Raw genomic sequence first — 15,655 nt, forward strand, 5'->3', positions numbered from 1 at the left:
TAAACTCTCTGGATAATACTTCCTAGCGGCACCTACACGAGGGTGATATGCCACTCATCCCATGAGTGGCATACTACCCTCTGCCTATGTTTCATTGCAGGTGTCATTCAAAGGAAACTACCCCTCAGATGAAGAGGAACTCTCAGTGTTCTCCAGAAGCCCCGGCGGCCGGCGTTTTCGCCGGCTACTCGTGTATCAAGCGCCGGCTACTCACGTTAAACAAAAACAAAGAAAAATTATCCTTTAGTTTCTGTAAAATAATTTCGCACGTTGCATGTTTTCGGCTAAAAATGTCAAGTACCAAAAACAGTACGCGTTCATGTTATTTCCGAAGGAAACGATAAACAATAGCTTAGTCTAGTACGCTCCAGGAAGATAACAATGGAAATGTTATTTTATTTACCTGAAGACAGACATCTACACCGAAAATAATCGTGTTAAAGTGCATTGGCCGGAAGCTGTCAATTAAACATCAACTTTTGCCGCAATTCTGTCAAAATATTTCGTAATTTCCATCGTTCCAGTTCGTTTTTCGGAAAGAGTGGGTGCGAACAAATCGACAGTACGATCCCGTCATTACGACAAGAAAATTTACATTGAGTCTTAGGGAGATGTCAAAGCGAAAATCCGTGGAAAATCAAATGAGTGGGAAAAGAGGAAAAATAACAAGTTTCCTTATTCCCAAGGAACCAAGAGAAATCGGTAAGTTTATTAAAAGGAGGTTTAAGTCCTCATACATTACCATGTGCCATCCGATCAGCTGTTCGGTCGCGCAATGTTAAACTTGTAGGTTCGTTCGAGATAACTTCATCCCGAGGTGGTTTGCAAGCATGTGAAAACTCTTATAGGTTAAGAAACACAATATATTACAAAAACCAAGGTAGATATTCACGAGTTTACATTTCCTTCCTTGTCGGTAAAGAGTAAGCACACGTGCACACGATCAAGAAATGGCGGCCATGTTGAAAGTCGGACCCAGTCTCTTCGCATCTACAGAGTTTTGGTTTTCGCGCCTGACGAAAGAATTCAAGTTAATCAAGTAAAATTAAAAAGAAGGAGAATCAAAAACTTCGATTTGAAAGCTTTCAATTTTGAAACAAATTTAATTTTTGTAAAATAGAGTTAAAAAATAAACGTCATCTGTTTTTCCCCACTCTAAATCATTCCATTTTAGCTTCATCTAGTACTCAGCAGCTCTCTCTTGAAAATGCAACTACCTCTGAACAGCAATGCATACAAAGTTCCTGCAGTGCTGGCGGAGAGCAAAGGCCAAGTTCTCTTGAAGAAAGCACAAATCTAATGCCGGACATGTTACCAACTCCAGAAGCAATCTCTCTGTTAGAAGAGTATTTTTCAGATGCGATGGAAAAGAAGCAGCTTCATAGCTTCTACACCTGTTGTGGCAAATGCTCAGACGTATCTGAAGTTGAAAGAGCCAGAATTCAAAGCCAGAAAAAAACAACAGAAGGGAAAAAGAAAGGAGTGGACATGTTCAAACACTCATGGCTCACTGACAGAAAAACTTCATTCTGCGACAAAACAGGTAAATGACACAGTGTTTTGTCAATATTAAAACATTTTCTGAAAAAAATGTTTACTTTATTATAAATTCAGTTCTGCTTTTTACAATGACTACAAAAAACAATGCCTGTTTTTTTTTTTGTTTGTTTTTGTTTTTTTTAATCTCAGGCATGTGGTGGTTGGTGTACTGTGAAGGGGAAGGGATGTTCTGCCTACTGTGCCGTGTTCATAACACCAAAAACAAGTATAACAAACAGAACATATTCAACTTAGCACCATCCACCAACTACAAGCATAGTGCTGTTAGTGACCATGCAAGAGCCAGTGGACATACGTCGACAGTAATCTGTGAGTTGGAGAGAAGGAATTCATCCTTGGCTAACCAGTATAAAGTGGCTCACGAGGTGGCTGATAAAGTAACCTACAATGCATTCCTGAGCTCTTATTGGCTTGGAAAAGAAGAAGTGGCTAACAAGAAACTTCTCTCCCTGATTGATTTGGAAAAGCACATTGGTGTCACGGAAATGCGAGAATTCAAAAATACAAGTGAACGAAGTCAGCGGGAGATGCGCCTCCTCCTTGGTCAGCTTATCAAGGAGAAACTGATTCAAAGGGTCAAGGATGCCAAGTGGTTTAGTATCTTAGTTGACGAGGTGACGGATTGTGCTACCCTAGAGCAGCTGTTGATCTATGTTGGTTATGTTGATTAGGAAGGGAAGACACATTTTGATTTTCTTGAGGTGAAAGATGTTCTTGAGACATCAGAATCCGCAGATTCTGAGACTCTCACAAGGATCATCACTGTGGAGCTGAAGGCCTGTGGTCCAAACCTTGCTTTAGTTTGTGGTTTTGGCTCAGATGGTGCTAGTGTCATGACTGGCAAAAATAATGGTGTTGGTGCCAGGCTTCAAAAGGTGTGTAGCATCATGGTGCGCAGTCACTGCATTAATCACAGGCTTGCCTTGGCATGCAGTGATGCTAATGACACTGTGAAGTATATCCAGACCATCGAAGTTACCCTTCGTCAGTTGTGGAAGTGGCTGGAGTATCCAAAACGTTGCTCAGCATTTGTGAAGGTCTGTGTGTCACTTCAGAAAATAAAGCTGGCTAATGCTAATGATGACCCTGTAAAACAGAAAAAACTGTCAAAGTCTCTGGCAGTCAAGATACAGAAAGCTTGCAGGACGCGGTGGCTTTCAACTGGCCAAAGTGTATCAAGCGTCTGCCGAAATCTTGTTGCCCTGATGCAGACATTGAGGCAGTTTAAGGAAGCTGATGCTACAGCTCAAGGTCTTCTCCAGAGAATGAACAACACCAAGTTTGTTGGCACGATGCTTCTATTGAATGCAGTTCTACCTCATCTTAATACCCTTAGCAAGCTGTTCCAAAAAGATCACACATGCTACACCTCCATCAGACCTGCACTTGATAGCACCAAATCCAGAATTTCTGAAATCCGGTCCTCTTTTGACCTTGTTCCAGAGTTGCAAACAGCCATTCAACCAGGTGGAGACTATGCTTCTTTGGAACTGGAGCTTAAAGATGATGGCCAGGTAGAGGCATTCCTGAAAAATCTAGTAATAAACTACACAACTGCCCTCGAGAGGAACCTAGATAGAAGATTTCAAGAGGCTGCACCCGTTCTTGAAGCATTTTCCATCTTCGATCCGACCTGCCTCCCAAAGCCAGAAGATCCAGCCTTCAAGAAGTATGGTGTGGATGAAGTAAACGTGCTGTGCAAGCAGTTCCAGTTTGACAAAGATCACACACTTGCGCAGTGGTACAACTTCAAGTACCTGATGTCATCATGGAAGGTACCCTCTGCTGTTCTCAGGGGAAAAGATGACCTCTCTCCAACTGAGTTCATTTTGAGAAAAGTCGTTAAAGAGCAGGTGGCTCACAGAATCAACTTCCCACAAATTGTGGATGCGGTTCAGATTTGCCTCACCCAGCCCATGTCCAATGCAGTTGTAGAACGGGGTGCAAGTGCAGTAAAGAGGGTAAAGAGCAGGTTGAGAAGTCGACTCAAGAATGACATGATGGCCAGCCTGCTCCACATTTCTCTAAATGGTCCCGATCATGGTGACGAAGAGTGCAAGGAGATGCTTGTAGAAGCAACCAAAGTCTGGAGAAAGACGCACTTCAGAAATCTACCATCACTAAAGAAGCTCCCAATGGTAGGAGGATCAGACCATGAAGGCAGTCTTTACCATCCAGCCACAAAGACTGATATTGGAGTACAGGTCGAATTTCCAGATGACCTTCAGGCCTCTAGATCAGCCCAGGAAGACAACGAAGTATCTGTGGAAACTGAACTTGATGCTAACGTCCAGGTTGTAGCTCAGGCAGTTGCCAGCAATACTGATTTGTGTCATGACGCACTGGATGCCATGGATATGGGAGATGTTGAATCTGGCGTTGATTCAGACTTTGAGTTTGATATGGAAGATGATTAGTTATCTCAAAACTTTATCAACTTAACTTATGTAAATCGAGTTTCACTTTGAATTCACTGAGAGAAGTAAAAGGATAAATGCTGTGAACTAATAAGTAATGATTGTATTGGTATTGGGAGACAAATAAGTGAAATAAATAATTTCTTTTATCACTACAGACTCCAAATATAAACAAAAACTGACAGGAAAATTACACATTTTTTCCTGCCACAGAGTGCCCAAAATGCCTCAAATTGCATCTCCGGAGACCTATTTTTAGAAAATTTTCCGGGGGAGCATGCCCCCGGACCCCCCTAGGGGCTCGTGCCCGAAGGGCACTCGCCATACACCCGCCGGCTACTTTACAAATTGGGCTGACTACTCCAAAATCTGTGGAGAACACTGGAACTCTCAGAGACAATGAACGGTAAACACAAAAGTAAATAGATTATGATGACCAATGTTAACACCACCAACTTCATAATTAGTCTTAATAACTCTTACTCATAATAACTCTTCTTCTTTATCAAACTTCCTTGTGCAATGTTTGTGCCATGATGAAGCACAGTGAGGTACCTGTTTCTTCCTGTGAATTACCAAAAACATTTAAATTGTTTGTTAATTTTATTTGAGGGTACATCCCAAAATATTTCCAACAAGCCCCTTAGTTTGTTATTTTTATCATCAGTTGTTAGTATCTACACATGACCAACCCATATTTTTGCCTTTATTCCAGTGAGCACATTACAACATTCAACTAATCTCTCATTTTTTCACCTTTTTTCACATGGAAACAAAAGATGAAGACCATGAAAAGAAAGATGAAGGAGCCAGGATGGAGAAAAAAAAGAGAAAGGACCAAAGATCTCACAGGAATCGAAAGGGAAAGAGAAAAAGGGAAGATGCCAAACACTAGAAATAAGTTGTATACCATCACTCGTGATCAGTACTACCAGTAAACTTGATCATACCGAGACAAAGGCAGATCCAAAATTACTACTAAATTCATTTTATATGTACCTCACCTAACCATAAGTTCACAAGTGTAAGCCATTAAATGATATTCTATTATAATTTAAGGGTTTTTTGTTTGTTTGATATACTGGCTATGTGTAAAGGTAAACAACTTTATTCTCCACCTTTTCATTTCAAGTAGTATATAGAAATAGATAACATGTACAGTAGAAACTTGATTTAATAGAGTGCCAAGGGGCTGGAGACATTGGTTGGCTATATTTAGGGTTTGTTATATCGAGGTTCTGTGGCATTTATATTACTGTAACTTTAGCTGGGCTGAAACAGAAGTATTGTTTGTCATATCAAGAACTTCGTTGTATAGAGGTTCGTTAAATCAAGGTTCCACTGTACCATTAACTTACTATTTCCTACTTAACCCTTTAATCCCTAAGAGTGACTAGAATCTAATTTCTCCTGACAATATCATCCTTCAATCACACATAAGGTCATGAGAGTCTAGGAAATGATCACCAACTGGAGAAGTTCTTAATTATTAAACAAACTCTCCTTGTCAGCACCTGTGTAAATGTGTAAGTACAGTATGGAGAGTGTGCATACTGATGTTAGAGTGTAGAGGGTTAATGTTGAATGAACACAACACAGCCTACAGTACAACAATGTCTACATTCATTCAGAAAGTGCACTGTTAACCCTTTACACCCTAACATCAGGAGGGGATATTCTCAATACCAGTCTTTATACATTTCCCAAGTGTTAACAACAAAAATTAGTTTAACAATCAAGAGTGTCTTAAGCTGGTGAACATTTCCTTTGTTTTTGTTACCTGAATGTGTAATTCAGGGGTGATGTTGTAAGGAGAAGTTTGATGCTAGTCACTCATAGGGGTCAAACGATTAATCATAGCCCTTAAGTTTTTTAAGAAAGTTATTCCCTATAAAGTTGTGTTCATTCAGTTCAGTTAAGATCCATTACACAATGCCTCTGTTATATTTAGGCAGTAAGTATGTTGACTGAGTCCAGAATCTTAACCCTTTGACTCCCAAGATCTGATTGTTAATTCTCCTTTCTAGCTGCTGCATATTTCCTTGTGTATTAGTTACAAGAATTTGGTGTTTTGATCAAGATGACAACTTCTACCTGATAAGTTTGAGTATTCTCATCACCTGTTTGCTAAATGATGTATAAGTGTTACTAATAGGGAGAAGTTACATGTCAATCACTTCTGGGAGTTAAAAAGTTATCAATAAGGCTATAAGGATTTTCTGCTAAGATCTTGACTAAAGGATCATCACTATCTCTTACAAAGAAAAAAAATTGAAATACTTAAGAGGTTGTCTCTCTTATTTCCACCCGGTCAATTTCATGTCAAAAATAATTTTCCCTGATATATAGGGGTCAGAATATGTTAAAGTTTGCCTTTTCAAATATATGGAGAGGGAAATTCTAACTTTCTTAGCAAACTAGAAAGGTTGTTAAGGGATCTGATATAAATGTCGTGGCTTAACTATGCAAATCAAATATTTTACAATGTTACAAAATATGCGTATTATTCAATTTCCGAGATGTTGTGATAGTCCCTACCAACTGGTGAAATAATTATGGCCCCTAATGCAGCCAGAAAATTATTTCAAATCAAACCAAATCTAACTTAGTTCTTTCCTAAGTATAGTCTTTCTGTTGACAGAGTTTAAGGTGAAATTGGCAGGGTGGAAATAAGAGAGATGGCCTCTTAAGCCGTAAAGATCTAATTCTGGATGCCTCAGAATTCCTTGTTAGTTGTCAGTGTAGATGGGCTAGATGTCACCAAGCCTACATTTAATAGTGAGACAACTCAACATTTTGCAACTCGCTAAGGCCAAAGGAACATCCAGTGAAAGACAAAAATCCTCATGTTTACAAGCAATTAAGTACTTTTCCCAAGCTGCAAGCCTAAATATTCAGCTGAGTGTTTTGTCTTTAGGAATGAGAGTTTGAAAAACACAGTTTAGTAGCCATATTACTTTGCTCAGAAGTATTACCTCCAGCTCGAGGTTTTTGAGATACAAGTTTGCTTTAAAAGGTTGCTACTTTTGGTTAGTTCGGTAAGAAGGAAAGGAATTGCGTTGCAGAGTGGTTGAATGGTTTATAAAATCTTGCTCTAAACCAGAAGTTGTTTTATTTGTTTTTAAAAAAGTATACATATATCACTGAACGTTCATCTAAAAGTGACACAAGTTTATCTAAAAGTGACACAAGTATTCCCCTGCGTAGTTAACCATAAAAATTTTACATTTTACAATAAACTAAGGATTACCAAAAGTTTGTTCTTGTCTGTATTAAGTCCCATTCCAGCGAAGTTTAAGTTTAAGTTTAAGTTTATCCTTCTATACCCGAAATGACTACACCTGACCTGGGGTTTCCGTGCTTTGGGAAAATTTCTGTTTAGTTTGCTTATCGAGCAGGAATGGTAATCGAGTACGACAAATCGATATCGAGCTCGGTTGCCCAGAAACAAATAGTGATCCAACTACGTAGTTTGCTTATCGAGCAGGAATGGTAATCGAGTACGACAAATCGATATCGAGCTCGGTTGCCCAGAAACAAATAGTGATCCAAGGAGACGGCAGAACAGAATTCAAAATATCAAGAGTCATCGTCTATTTTATTTCTGTTATTCATTTCTATATTACTGTACTGCAAATCCCATTTTCGATAGACATGTTAACTCTATTCTCACGCCTCGCTACGTGATGCACGAACACGTATTTTGTGCGCAATGTTTGTTATTAAATTCTATCCCATTCTGGTGAGATGTCTAAGAGACACCTCATGGAAGGCAGTGACCGATCAAATAACGTATTTACTGCAATCTCATCTGAAATTTCCACAAGAATGTTAAAAGAAATGTCTTGTATCAAAAGCGGTAAAAATTTGGAGGAACACACTTCGACCAGCTTTAGCCGCTTGAAATAATCGAAAAGATTGATAAGGAAAATAACAAAGAACGAGTAGCCTTCTAGATATTTATTTCGGGAAGGAACTGTTGAACATTCGTTGAGAATAAGGAGCACTGACAAATGATCCGATAGATTTGTTTTGCATTGTTAATGCCCAAGAACTCTGAGTAACCAATTGTGTATCAAAGTTGAGCTGGAATAAAATCCAACGCTTTTTTGTGTTTAATGTTGTTTTTGTTCATAAATCCGCGCAAAAGATAGCCAAAGACAATTTTGTCAGATTATTAGAGTTCTTAAACTTAGTCATCTCGACCAGTTACTGTGTGGAAGTTGCAGCGGATACTATTTTTACGTAGTAATACAATTTTAAAGGTCACCCCAAAACTACTCAATTTGTCTTCTGTGACCCCTATAATTAAGCCATAAATATCGAGCGCTACCCAACCCTTATTTCTCAATCAAGAAAGCTGATTATTTTACATATTTAAGAATGACTTTATTTCAGTACTTCAAAGGTGAAACGATTGCATTCTGTAAAATTTTAACCGAGTTATGAAACGTTCAAAATACCTTATCGTGAGCATTGAAATTTGTGAGGAGTGAGGTACATGCGGTTGAAAGCTATATCCTCTTATGTGGAACCTGATCTAGAGTCAAGTCTATTGCAGCTAAAAATTACTTAGATACAGCAGGTTAAACATAGAATAAAACTTTTGGGCATTCCTCATCCTGCGCTGTAGAGAGCTTTGTGAATTTCAGGAATATTCGCCGTCTTGATCGAAACCAACGATAACACAGTCCGACTAACAGACCGGTTTGTAAAGCTTAATAGCCCTGAAACACTTAAAGGTGCAGGAACAAGTATCTGATGGAGTATCAAGATCGATATTGATCATCATTTTGGCCTTTTTTTAACGAAATGGCTCAAATATTCCGGAAAATACTTTTTAATTCCTATATACAAATTAACTGCAGCCTCCTGGCTGCAGCGGTCGTGTATATACAATTGTTAAATGATAAAATTACAATTATAGTTAATCTATCATATCGTAAGGGTTTTCTGTATTGGTGTTATAAATAAATGGAATGGAAATATTATATTATTCTAAGTCATTTAATGTAAATTATAAAAAGGGCAGGTTGATTACTTCGTACGCCTTCTTGGTGGTCTTATCTTAAAGGTTGAGTTTAATCACGTTCTTCTTGTGAGTTTGGCCACGTTCACCTAGTGAGTTTAATCACGTTTTCTTCGTTGTGATCGTGAAGTTGACATGGAACTCGTGATGGGCCGTGCTCTTAAACAAGTTAATTTGTTAGTCCAGGAAGAGTAAATCTCCCTGGTAATAGGTCGCGTTCGACACCTTCGTGTTCCTAGAGGTAATTTAAGGGTAAACAGGTGATGTCCCTCATGTTTTCGAAAACAAAAAGCAATTTGGGGGCGGTTGTTATGTAACAATCTTTAAAGGTGATTTTCTCTTAAGATACACTTTTAGGTATAAATAACACTCTACACCAAGGTTATTTGTAATTTTTATATTGTCGATCTCGTTTCTGTTCTGGCCGATCTCAACCGTAAAGATATGAAAATTAGGGAAGAAATTTATTTTGTAACTGCGTAGACAACCCTAAGGTGCTTACTCAGTATGTGGGAACTATGATACGTAGTCAAGCGTGATTCGCTGGTTGAGATGGTAAGATGAAGACACAAGAAGATTGACGGCTTAGAAATGTCATCCGCAGTGACACCTTTATAAGCGGAGACTCTAGTTTTCCCTGATATATTGAAGCTAGTCCCCATTGTAACAACTTGAGAAGAGAAGCAAATAAAGAAGGATTAACCAGACCACAAACGAGTGTTAGAGAAATCAATTCTAACACAATACACGTCACAAACAGTTTCCGTAACAACATTTAGCCATTCAAAGAAGTGTTTTTAAGAATGTGGAAAGTCGATTGTTGCATCCTTTCTTGAATGCATTACGTAAAATTTCAAGATCCATTTTCTTTAGACACAATGCGCTAACGGAATCCAGTTTGTTTTGATGAATAAAGTTGTTCATTTCGCTCAAGTGTTTTTATCTCGATAAAACACTGTCCGACAGTTTATTAATATCGGGACCAAGAACGACCTTAAAATCAAATAATAAGTAATGAGAGGTTGGTTTGTACATTGGAAATAAGTATCCTATCACGTTTAGGCCGTTGTTTTGAGATATAGGTGTGCTGAAGAACAAACAAGGAGGGAGAGCTTTCTTACGGTTAGTTTATTATACAAATTAGCTACAGAAGTTATGCAATGTGTAGTCCAGGACATTTTTTTTTGGTGTTTTCTTGATGACAAAGAGTTGTTTCTATTTTTATTGTAAATTTTTTTTTTTGTATTTTCAAGACAAAAATTTTGTAGTATATTTTTATGACCATTTTCATTTTCTATGAGGCGCTAAAAAAGAGCCGTGTGTTTCTGCTTCACCTAATTCAATTAAGTACTAATTAATTTTGATAAAGAAATTCGACAGCAACTGCATTAAACTTTTTAACTTTTCTGTGTGGCATTTCTATTTTTTTGCCAAATAATATTTGACAAACTTGCTTATTTCTTCCTAATTCAATTAAAATCTGTCGGGAACAAAAAGATTCGGCAAGATTTTCAGACAAATCCGAGAGAGTGTTTCTTCAGCTGTCCCTCAAATTGTTCTCTTTACGAAATACTGTAAGGTTCGTGCGGTTCTAGTAGTGTAACGCAGATATATCCGTCCATTTGGCTAGCTGCCACTTGTAAAAATGCATCGAAGTTACAGAAGCCAAGTTAATCGCGGCAAGAGCGGGAATTCAGCATTTGTCGAGAATTCAGCTCGAGGGAATAAACATTTGCCCGAGGCACAGAAACTTACTACGAAGAGTCTGGCGAGGTCTAAGATCGTGCCAATACCCTGGCCATACTGGAAAGTTACAAGTGTGGCGGGCAGCCACGTCATTACCTTCCAAATAGCTGACGAAGTAAGACTTATATTTAAAGAAATCGCCGCTGTAGGATCACGTAAGTACCAATAGCTTTGTGCCTCTCTCTAGTTCTGTTTCCTCGATTGTCAATACTCCTATAAGTTTTTGTTGTTGTTGGTCACATGTCCATTTCCCTTGGTTAATTATTGGTGTTGCAGTCGTAAATACAAAAATGCGTTTTTTATCATCAACCAAGGAAATTTCTTTAATTCCTTTATGCTATTGCTGCACTTAGACTACTGGCCAGCCTGGCTAGTGGCAATGAAGGAAACAAATAAACTCTTGAGCGGTGCATCGGCATCTCCTCCCCATGCCTCGTGCGATGTCGCCCCTCTTTTACTCATCTCTATGGTTCGAAAACACTTTTCCTTTATCTCACACCCAAACGATAGAAACTATAGGCCTCTTAGATGTGTTTGAAACGCCTGGTATTTCTCTTAGTAAGGATTTAGACTAAGCTAGATGATGACGATGACGATGATGAAGACGACGAATTATTTATCAGTTGTATTGATGCAATTTTATAGTTCTTTGCACCACTTGTCGGAAGAAGGATTCTGAGTGACTGTTGGTTTTGGGATGGCACAGTTCTACCAAAGGTTCAGTCAACTTGGAAGCGGCGGATTCTATAGTCCCAAACGGCGGCAAGACCGTCTTTCACGCCTTGTCTTCTCCAGGTGGGGAAAAGGATGAGACAGCAGAAGCCGATGATGTGTTGAAATTTCTGATGACCGCTTACAAAATTTAAATTAATTAAGTAAAAAAACTTCACTCGCCATATGGAAAGTTGTCTACGCGACAATTACAGGAACGATAGGTCCCAGTCAAGTGCCTGAGGAGAAGATACATCATCAGTGAAAATGTCTCAATAGCCGCGTTGCACACTTCCATTATGGGCTGGGCTTTACACAGGCCTCGAGCAGGATCCATTAGATTCACCGGTAAAGTTAAGAAATATCTAACTGCAAAGTTGACCTGGGGGAACAATCAGGGCTGAAAGCTGACCCTCAGAAAGTCTCAAATGGTATGCGCAAGACAAGAGATGAGCAGAATAGAAGGTTGTTTGAACGAGACAAGTGGTTAACCAAGAGCCAATTACAGGGTTTCTTTTCTCGCCCTGCAGCAAGCAGAAAAAGGTAACAAGCACACTCAGAAATCGAGCACAATCCAAAGGAACTATTTCTGGAGGAAAAAGAAGCTGAAAGACAACGGCTAATGGCGCACGTTTCTAACGAACCGAGGCCACAACACCCTTTGTCTTACGACACCTTTAACTTGTGCGAATATGCGAGGGACAATAAGCTGAGTCTTTTTAATATTTCACTGCTTAAAGAAATCTTGCGCTTTTTTGAAGTACTATTTAAATCAAGAGACAGGAGAAAAGACCCGATAGAACAACTGATGTCCTTCATACAAGAATGTCAATGCTTTAATGAAGGGTAACACACGGGCCACGGTTGGGACGACTGTAAGCATGGAGCCCTGGCAAACCAATGATAGGACATTTAGAGTAAATTTGTTGAAGAGCAATGTGCACCGCCTCTAAGTATTCTGATGTACAGTTCTATATCGATGAATAAAGGCGCTTAAAGCATTAACATGTAAGCAAACCCGTGAAAATAATTTTAAAATTTGCGCCTGTTATTTTGTACTCGTGCCTTTAATCAAAAAACAAAAAAATCACAAGCCTACCGTGACCGTGAGTCATGTTGACCCTCACTCTATAGCATGTACGAGCATTTACATAAGAGACTTTCTCTAGTGCCTCCACGATAGTTTCTCAATGATTTATGCCTTTAAATTAAGTTACTAAATTCGCTCACCTACTTCTGGAAACGCTTATTAAATTAAATATACCAATTTCTATCGGTTGCATAACTTCTCAACTTCTTCTGGGGAGATTTGTATACTCTCGATGGCGAAACATCAACATATCACGATATAAATGCCGAACTAAATGTTTCTTTAATTTGAGTTCACCAGCCGTGGGACAATCTTTTAATGCTAGTATTGCGTGACTAGGCTTGTTCACGGCAGTCCACAGTCACGCTGAAAAAAACTCCACCTTCTTGTTAATCACGAGAACCTACTAGCTCACAATCTAAAAACTTTCACAGGAAGTGAGACAAGATTTTTCCCCAAGTAAGAGTGAATTATTTCCCTAAAGAAAAACGGCAAAAGAGGTCTGAAAAGATTATGCACAAGATAAAAACACTTGAGCGAAATGAACAGCTTAGTTGTCAAAACAAACTGGATTCCCTTAGCGCATTGTGTTCAAAGGAAATGGCTCTTGAAATTTTACGTAAAGCTTTCAAAAAATGATACAACAGATGAATTTCACATTTATAGGAACACTTCTTTGAATGGCTAAATGTTGTTACGGAAACTATTTTTGACGTGTATTATAACACGACCACATGAAGCTAATTTGCATATAGGAATTATTAACGAAGCATTTTTCTAGAAAATTTGGCCAAAACGATGATTTATATCGATCTTGATACTCCATCAGATAATCGCTGCGGCACCTTCAAGTATTTTAGGGCTGTTACGCTTTAGAAACCTGCCTGCAGGTCGGACCGCCTTAACGTTGGTTTTGATCAAGATGGCGAATACTTATGAAATTCACAAAGCTCTCTACGGCGCAGGTAAGGAATGCCCAAAAGTTTTATTCTATATTTAACTTGCTGTATCTAAGTACTTTTAAGCTGCAATTGACTTGACTCTAGATCAGGTCCCACGTAAGAGAAAATAGCTCTCAACCGCATGTACCTCACTCCTCACAAATTTCAATGCTCACGATAAGGTATTTTGAAAGTTGTATAACTCGTTAAAAATTTTGTAGAATGCAATTATTTTACCTTTGAAGTATTGAAATAAAGTCATTCTTAAATATGTCAAATAATCAGCTTTCTAGATCGGAGAATAAGGATTGGGTAGCGCTCGATATTTATAGCTTAATTATAGGGGTCACAAAAGGCAAATTGGGCAGTTTTGGGGTGACCTTTAAAATTGTCTCGTAAAAAATAAAAAGAATGAAAAATGATCAAAATAAATGTGATATTTGTACATGAGATATAATCGGGGCTTTTTTTTTTAATCGGCATGGGATATTGTGATATTGTAAATCCATGTAACGAAACGTTCTAAGACCTCTCTAAACTAGAGAAATTGCGTGATGTTGAGGGGTCAAATATATACACTAAATCTGTGACCCTCAAACGGATCACGTACTCGTACATGTAACGTCCGGAAAATGTTCCGCATGTGTAACACCGTAGGCGCACCTGGCGAATTCTATCCACTAGCTTAAAGAGTAAAGAGACAACTTATTTACTATTTGTAATATGCGTTTCGTCCGAGAAGAAGCTTAGAGATTACGAGTGGACTTTGGATGGGCTCTTTGGAAAACACAAAAAACAGCCACCTTTTCTCAGAGAGCAAAGAATTATCTCCTAGACATGTGCTGGACAGGGGAGGAAACTAGGAAGGCAATTGGTTTATTGACGAGCTCCCCTATGAGTATGAGGACGAAGAGGCTGATGCCGATGATCCAGCTTCAGAAGTCGAAGCTGACCGAACAAGGCAGAAGATAAGGAGAGATCTTGCAAAATTTAGACGAAGACTGCAGGAGAGGGTACAGCTGCTATTAAGCTAAAAAAAAAAGGAAAGACATTTGCATTTCACTTTTCTTTCATATTTATTGTCTTTGCTCACGAAAACAACTGACTATGTCTTGGGATTTTATCAAGGGAATTTTGCAAGAAGCCTACTGGTCAAAATACTGCTGGCTCATTCTTAATAAATTTTACAAGTCACGCAATTAAATGCTGGCAACACTCGAGAGATGTAGATTTATATGTAGTAGTAGAATGCTTGAAAAAAAAACATTTAGATATTTTACGATCGAAGCAGGCAAATAATGATAGAGATTATTCTGAAATTCTGAAATTGATATCTAGCAGACAGCATGAACAACGCGTTTGAATAATTCCTACGGAGAGTCTTCGGGTCACGCAAAAGATGTTAGCTTAGCGGAGTTCTGCATGGAAATGTTCGATGGCCGTAAGTGACAACGAAAACTCTTTTTTAATTTTATTTTCGGGATAGAAGCACAGTTTTTAGTCTGATAGAATTATTAATATTTGCTCTCTAGCGAGAGCGCAGAATTTCTCGTCTGTAAAAGCCGAAGTTGTAGCACACTAGAACTTGTAATAATGTTAACCAACAGGCAGCATCTGACTTTAAAATCTCCTAAAAAGAGCAATGATGATGATAAATAATCAAATTGTAGACTAATGAATATTTTATGCCGTACAAAAACTATACCTGCTGATTTTAGGAACTCTCCAAAGTAATAAACGACTGAATAAAGAAACGCTTTTCTATAAGATTTTATATTCGATTTTTCTCCTGCTTGCTTCTCTCTGAACGTGCAATTTTCCATTCTACAAAAAATATCGAATGTTGTTCCCATTTTTCACCTTTCTTGATCAATTATCTTGTATAAAGAGCTAAAAAATGTAGGTTTATTTTGTCAAGTGACCGCCTAAAGCAAGAATTGCGCGACAGGTGTAGTTGAGAGACACTTGTCACAGTCACAGATTTTAAAAGGTATCCAAAAGAAAAATACGGTAATGCCCAAATATTTTTTTGATGATTTTCAGAGATGAAAATAGTGGGTTATAAAGGGTAATTAAGATTAGTGTTGTAGCTTTCTGGCGACGGGAGATATTTGACCTCAAAGTTGTCAAATATTTGGATGAATCGAAATGTTTAAAACAC

At 38.4% G+C, this 15,655-nt stretch overlaps 1 protein-coding gene and 1 long non-coding RNA gene across 2 annotated transcripts in view; both read left to right on the top strand.

Moving 5' to 3' along the window:
• The window catches only part of LOC149039845 (uncharacterized), a 63,348-nt gene extending 56,113 nt beyond the window's left edge, over window positions 1-7,235 (top strand). The window contains exon 2 of the long non-coding RNA XR_016179934.1: window positions 4,757-7,235. This is a non-coding gene — a long non-coding RNA (uncharacterized LOC149039845). The remainder of the gene's footprint in view (window positions 1-4,756) is intronic.
• Window positions 375-2,231, top strand: LOC149039851 (uncharacterized). The gene is made up of 3 exons (XM_089183076.1): window positions 375-702; window positions 1,175-1,543; window positions 1,690-2,231. The coding sequence occupies exons 1-3, from the start codon at window positions 612-614 to the stop codon at window positions 2,229-2,231; spliced, it is 1,002 nt and encodes a 333-aa protein (XP_089039202.1). The 5' UTR covers window positions 375-611.
• Window positions 7,236-15,655: the final 8,420 nt, after the last annotated feature.

The sequence above is a fragment of the Pocillopora damicornis genome, chromosome 9 (assembly GCF_964200805.1).
Source record: "Pocillopora damicornis chromosome 9, jaPocDami1.2, whole genome shotgun sequence".
NCBI classification, from domain to species: Eukaryota; Metazoa; Cnidaria; class Anthozoa; order Scleractinia; family Pocilloporidae; genus Pocillopora; species Pocillopora damicornis.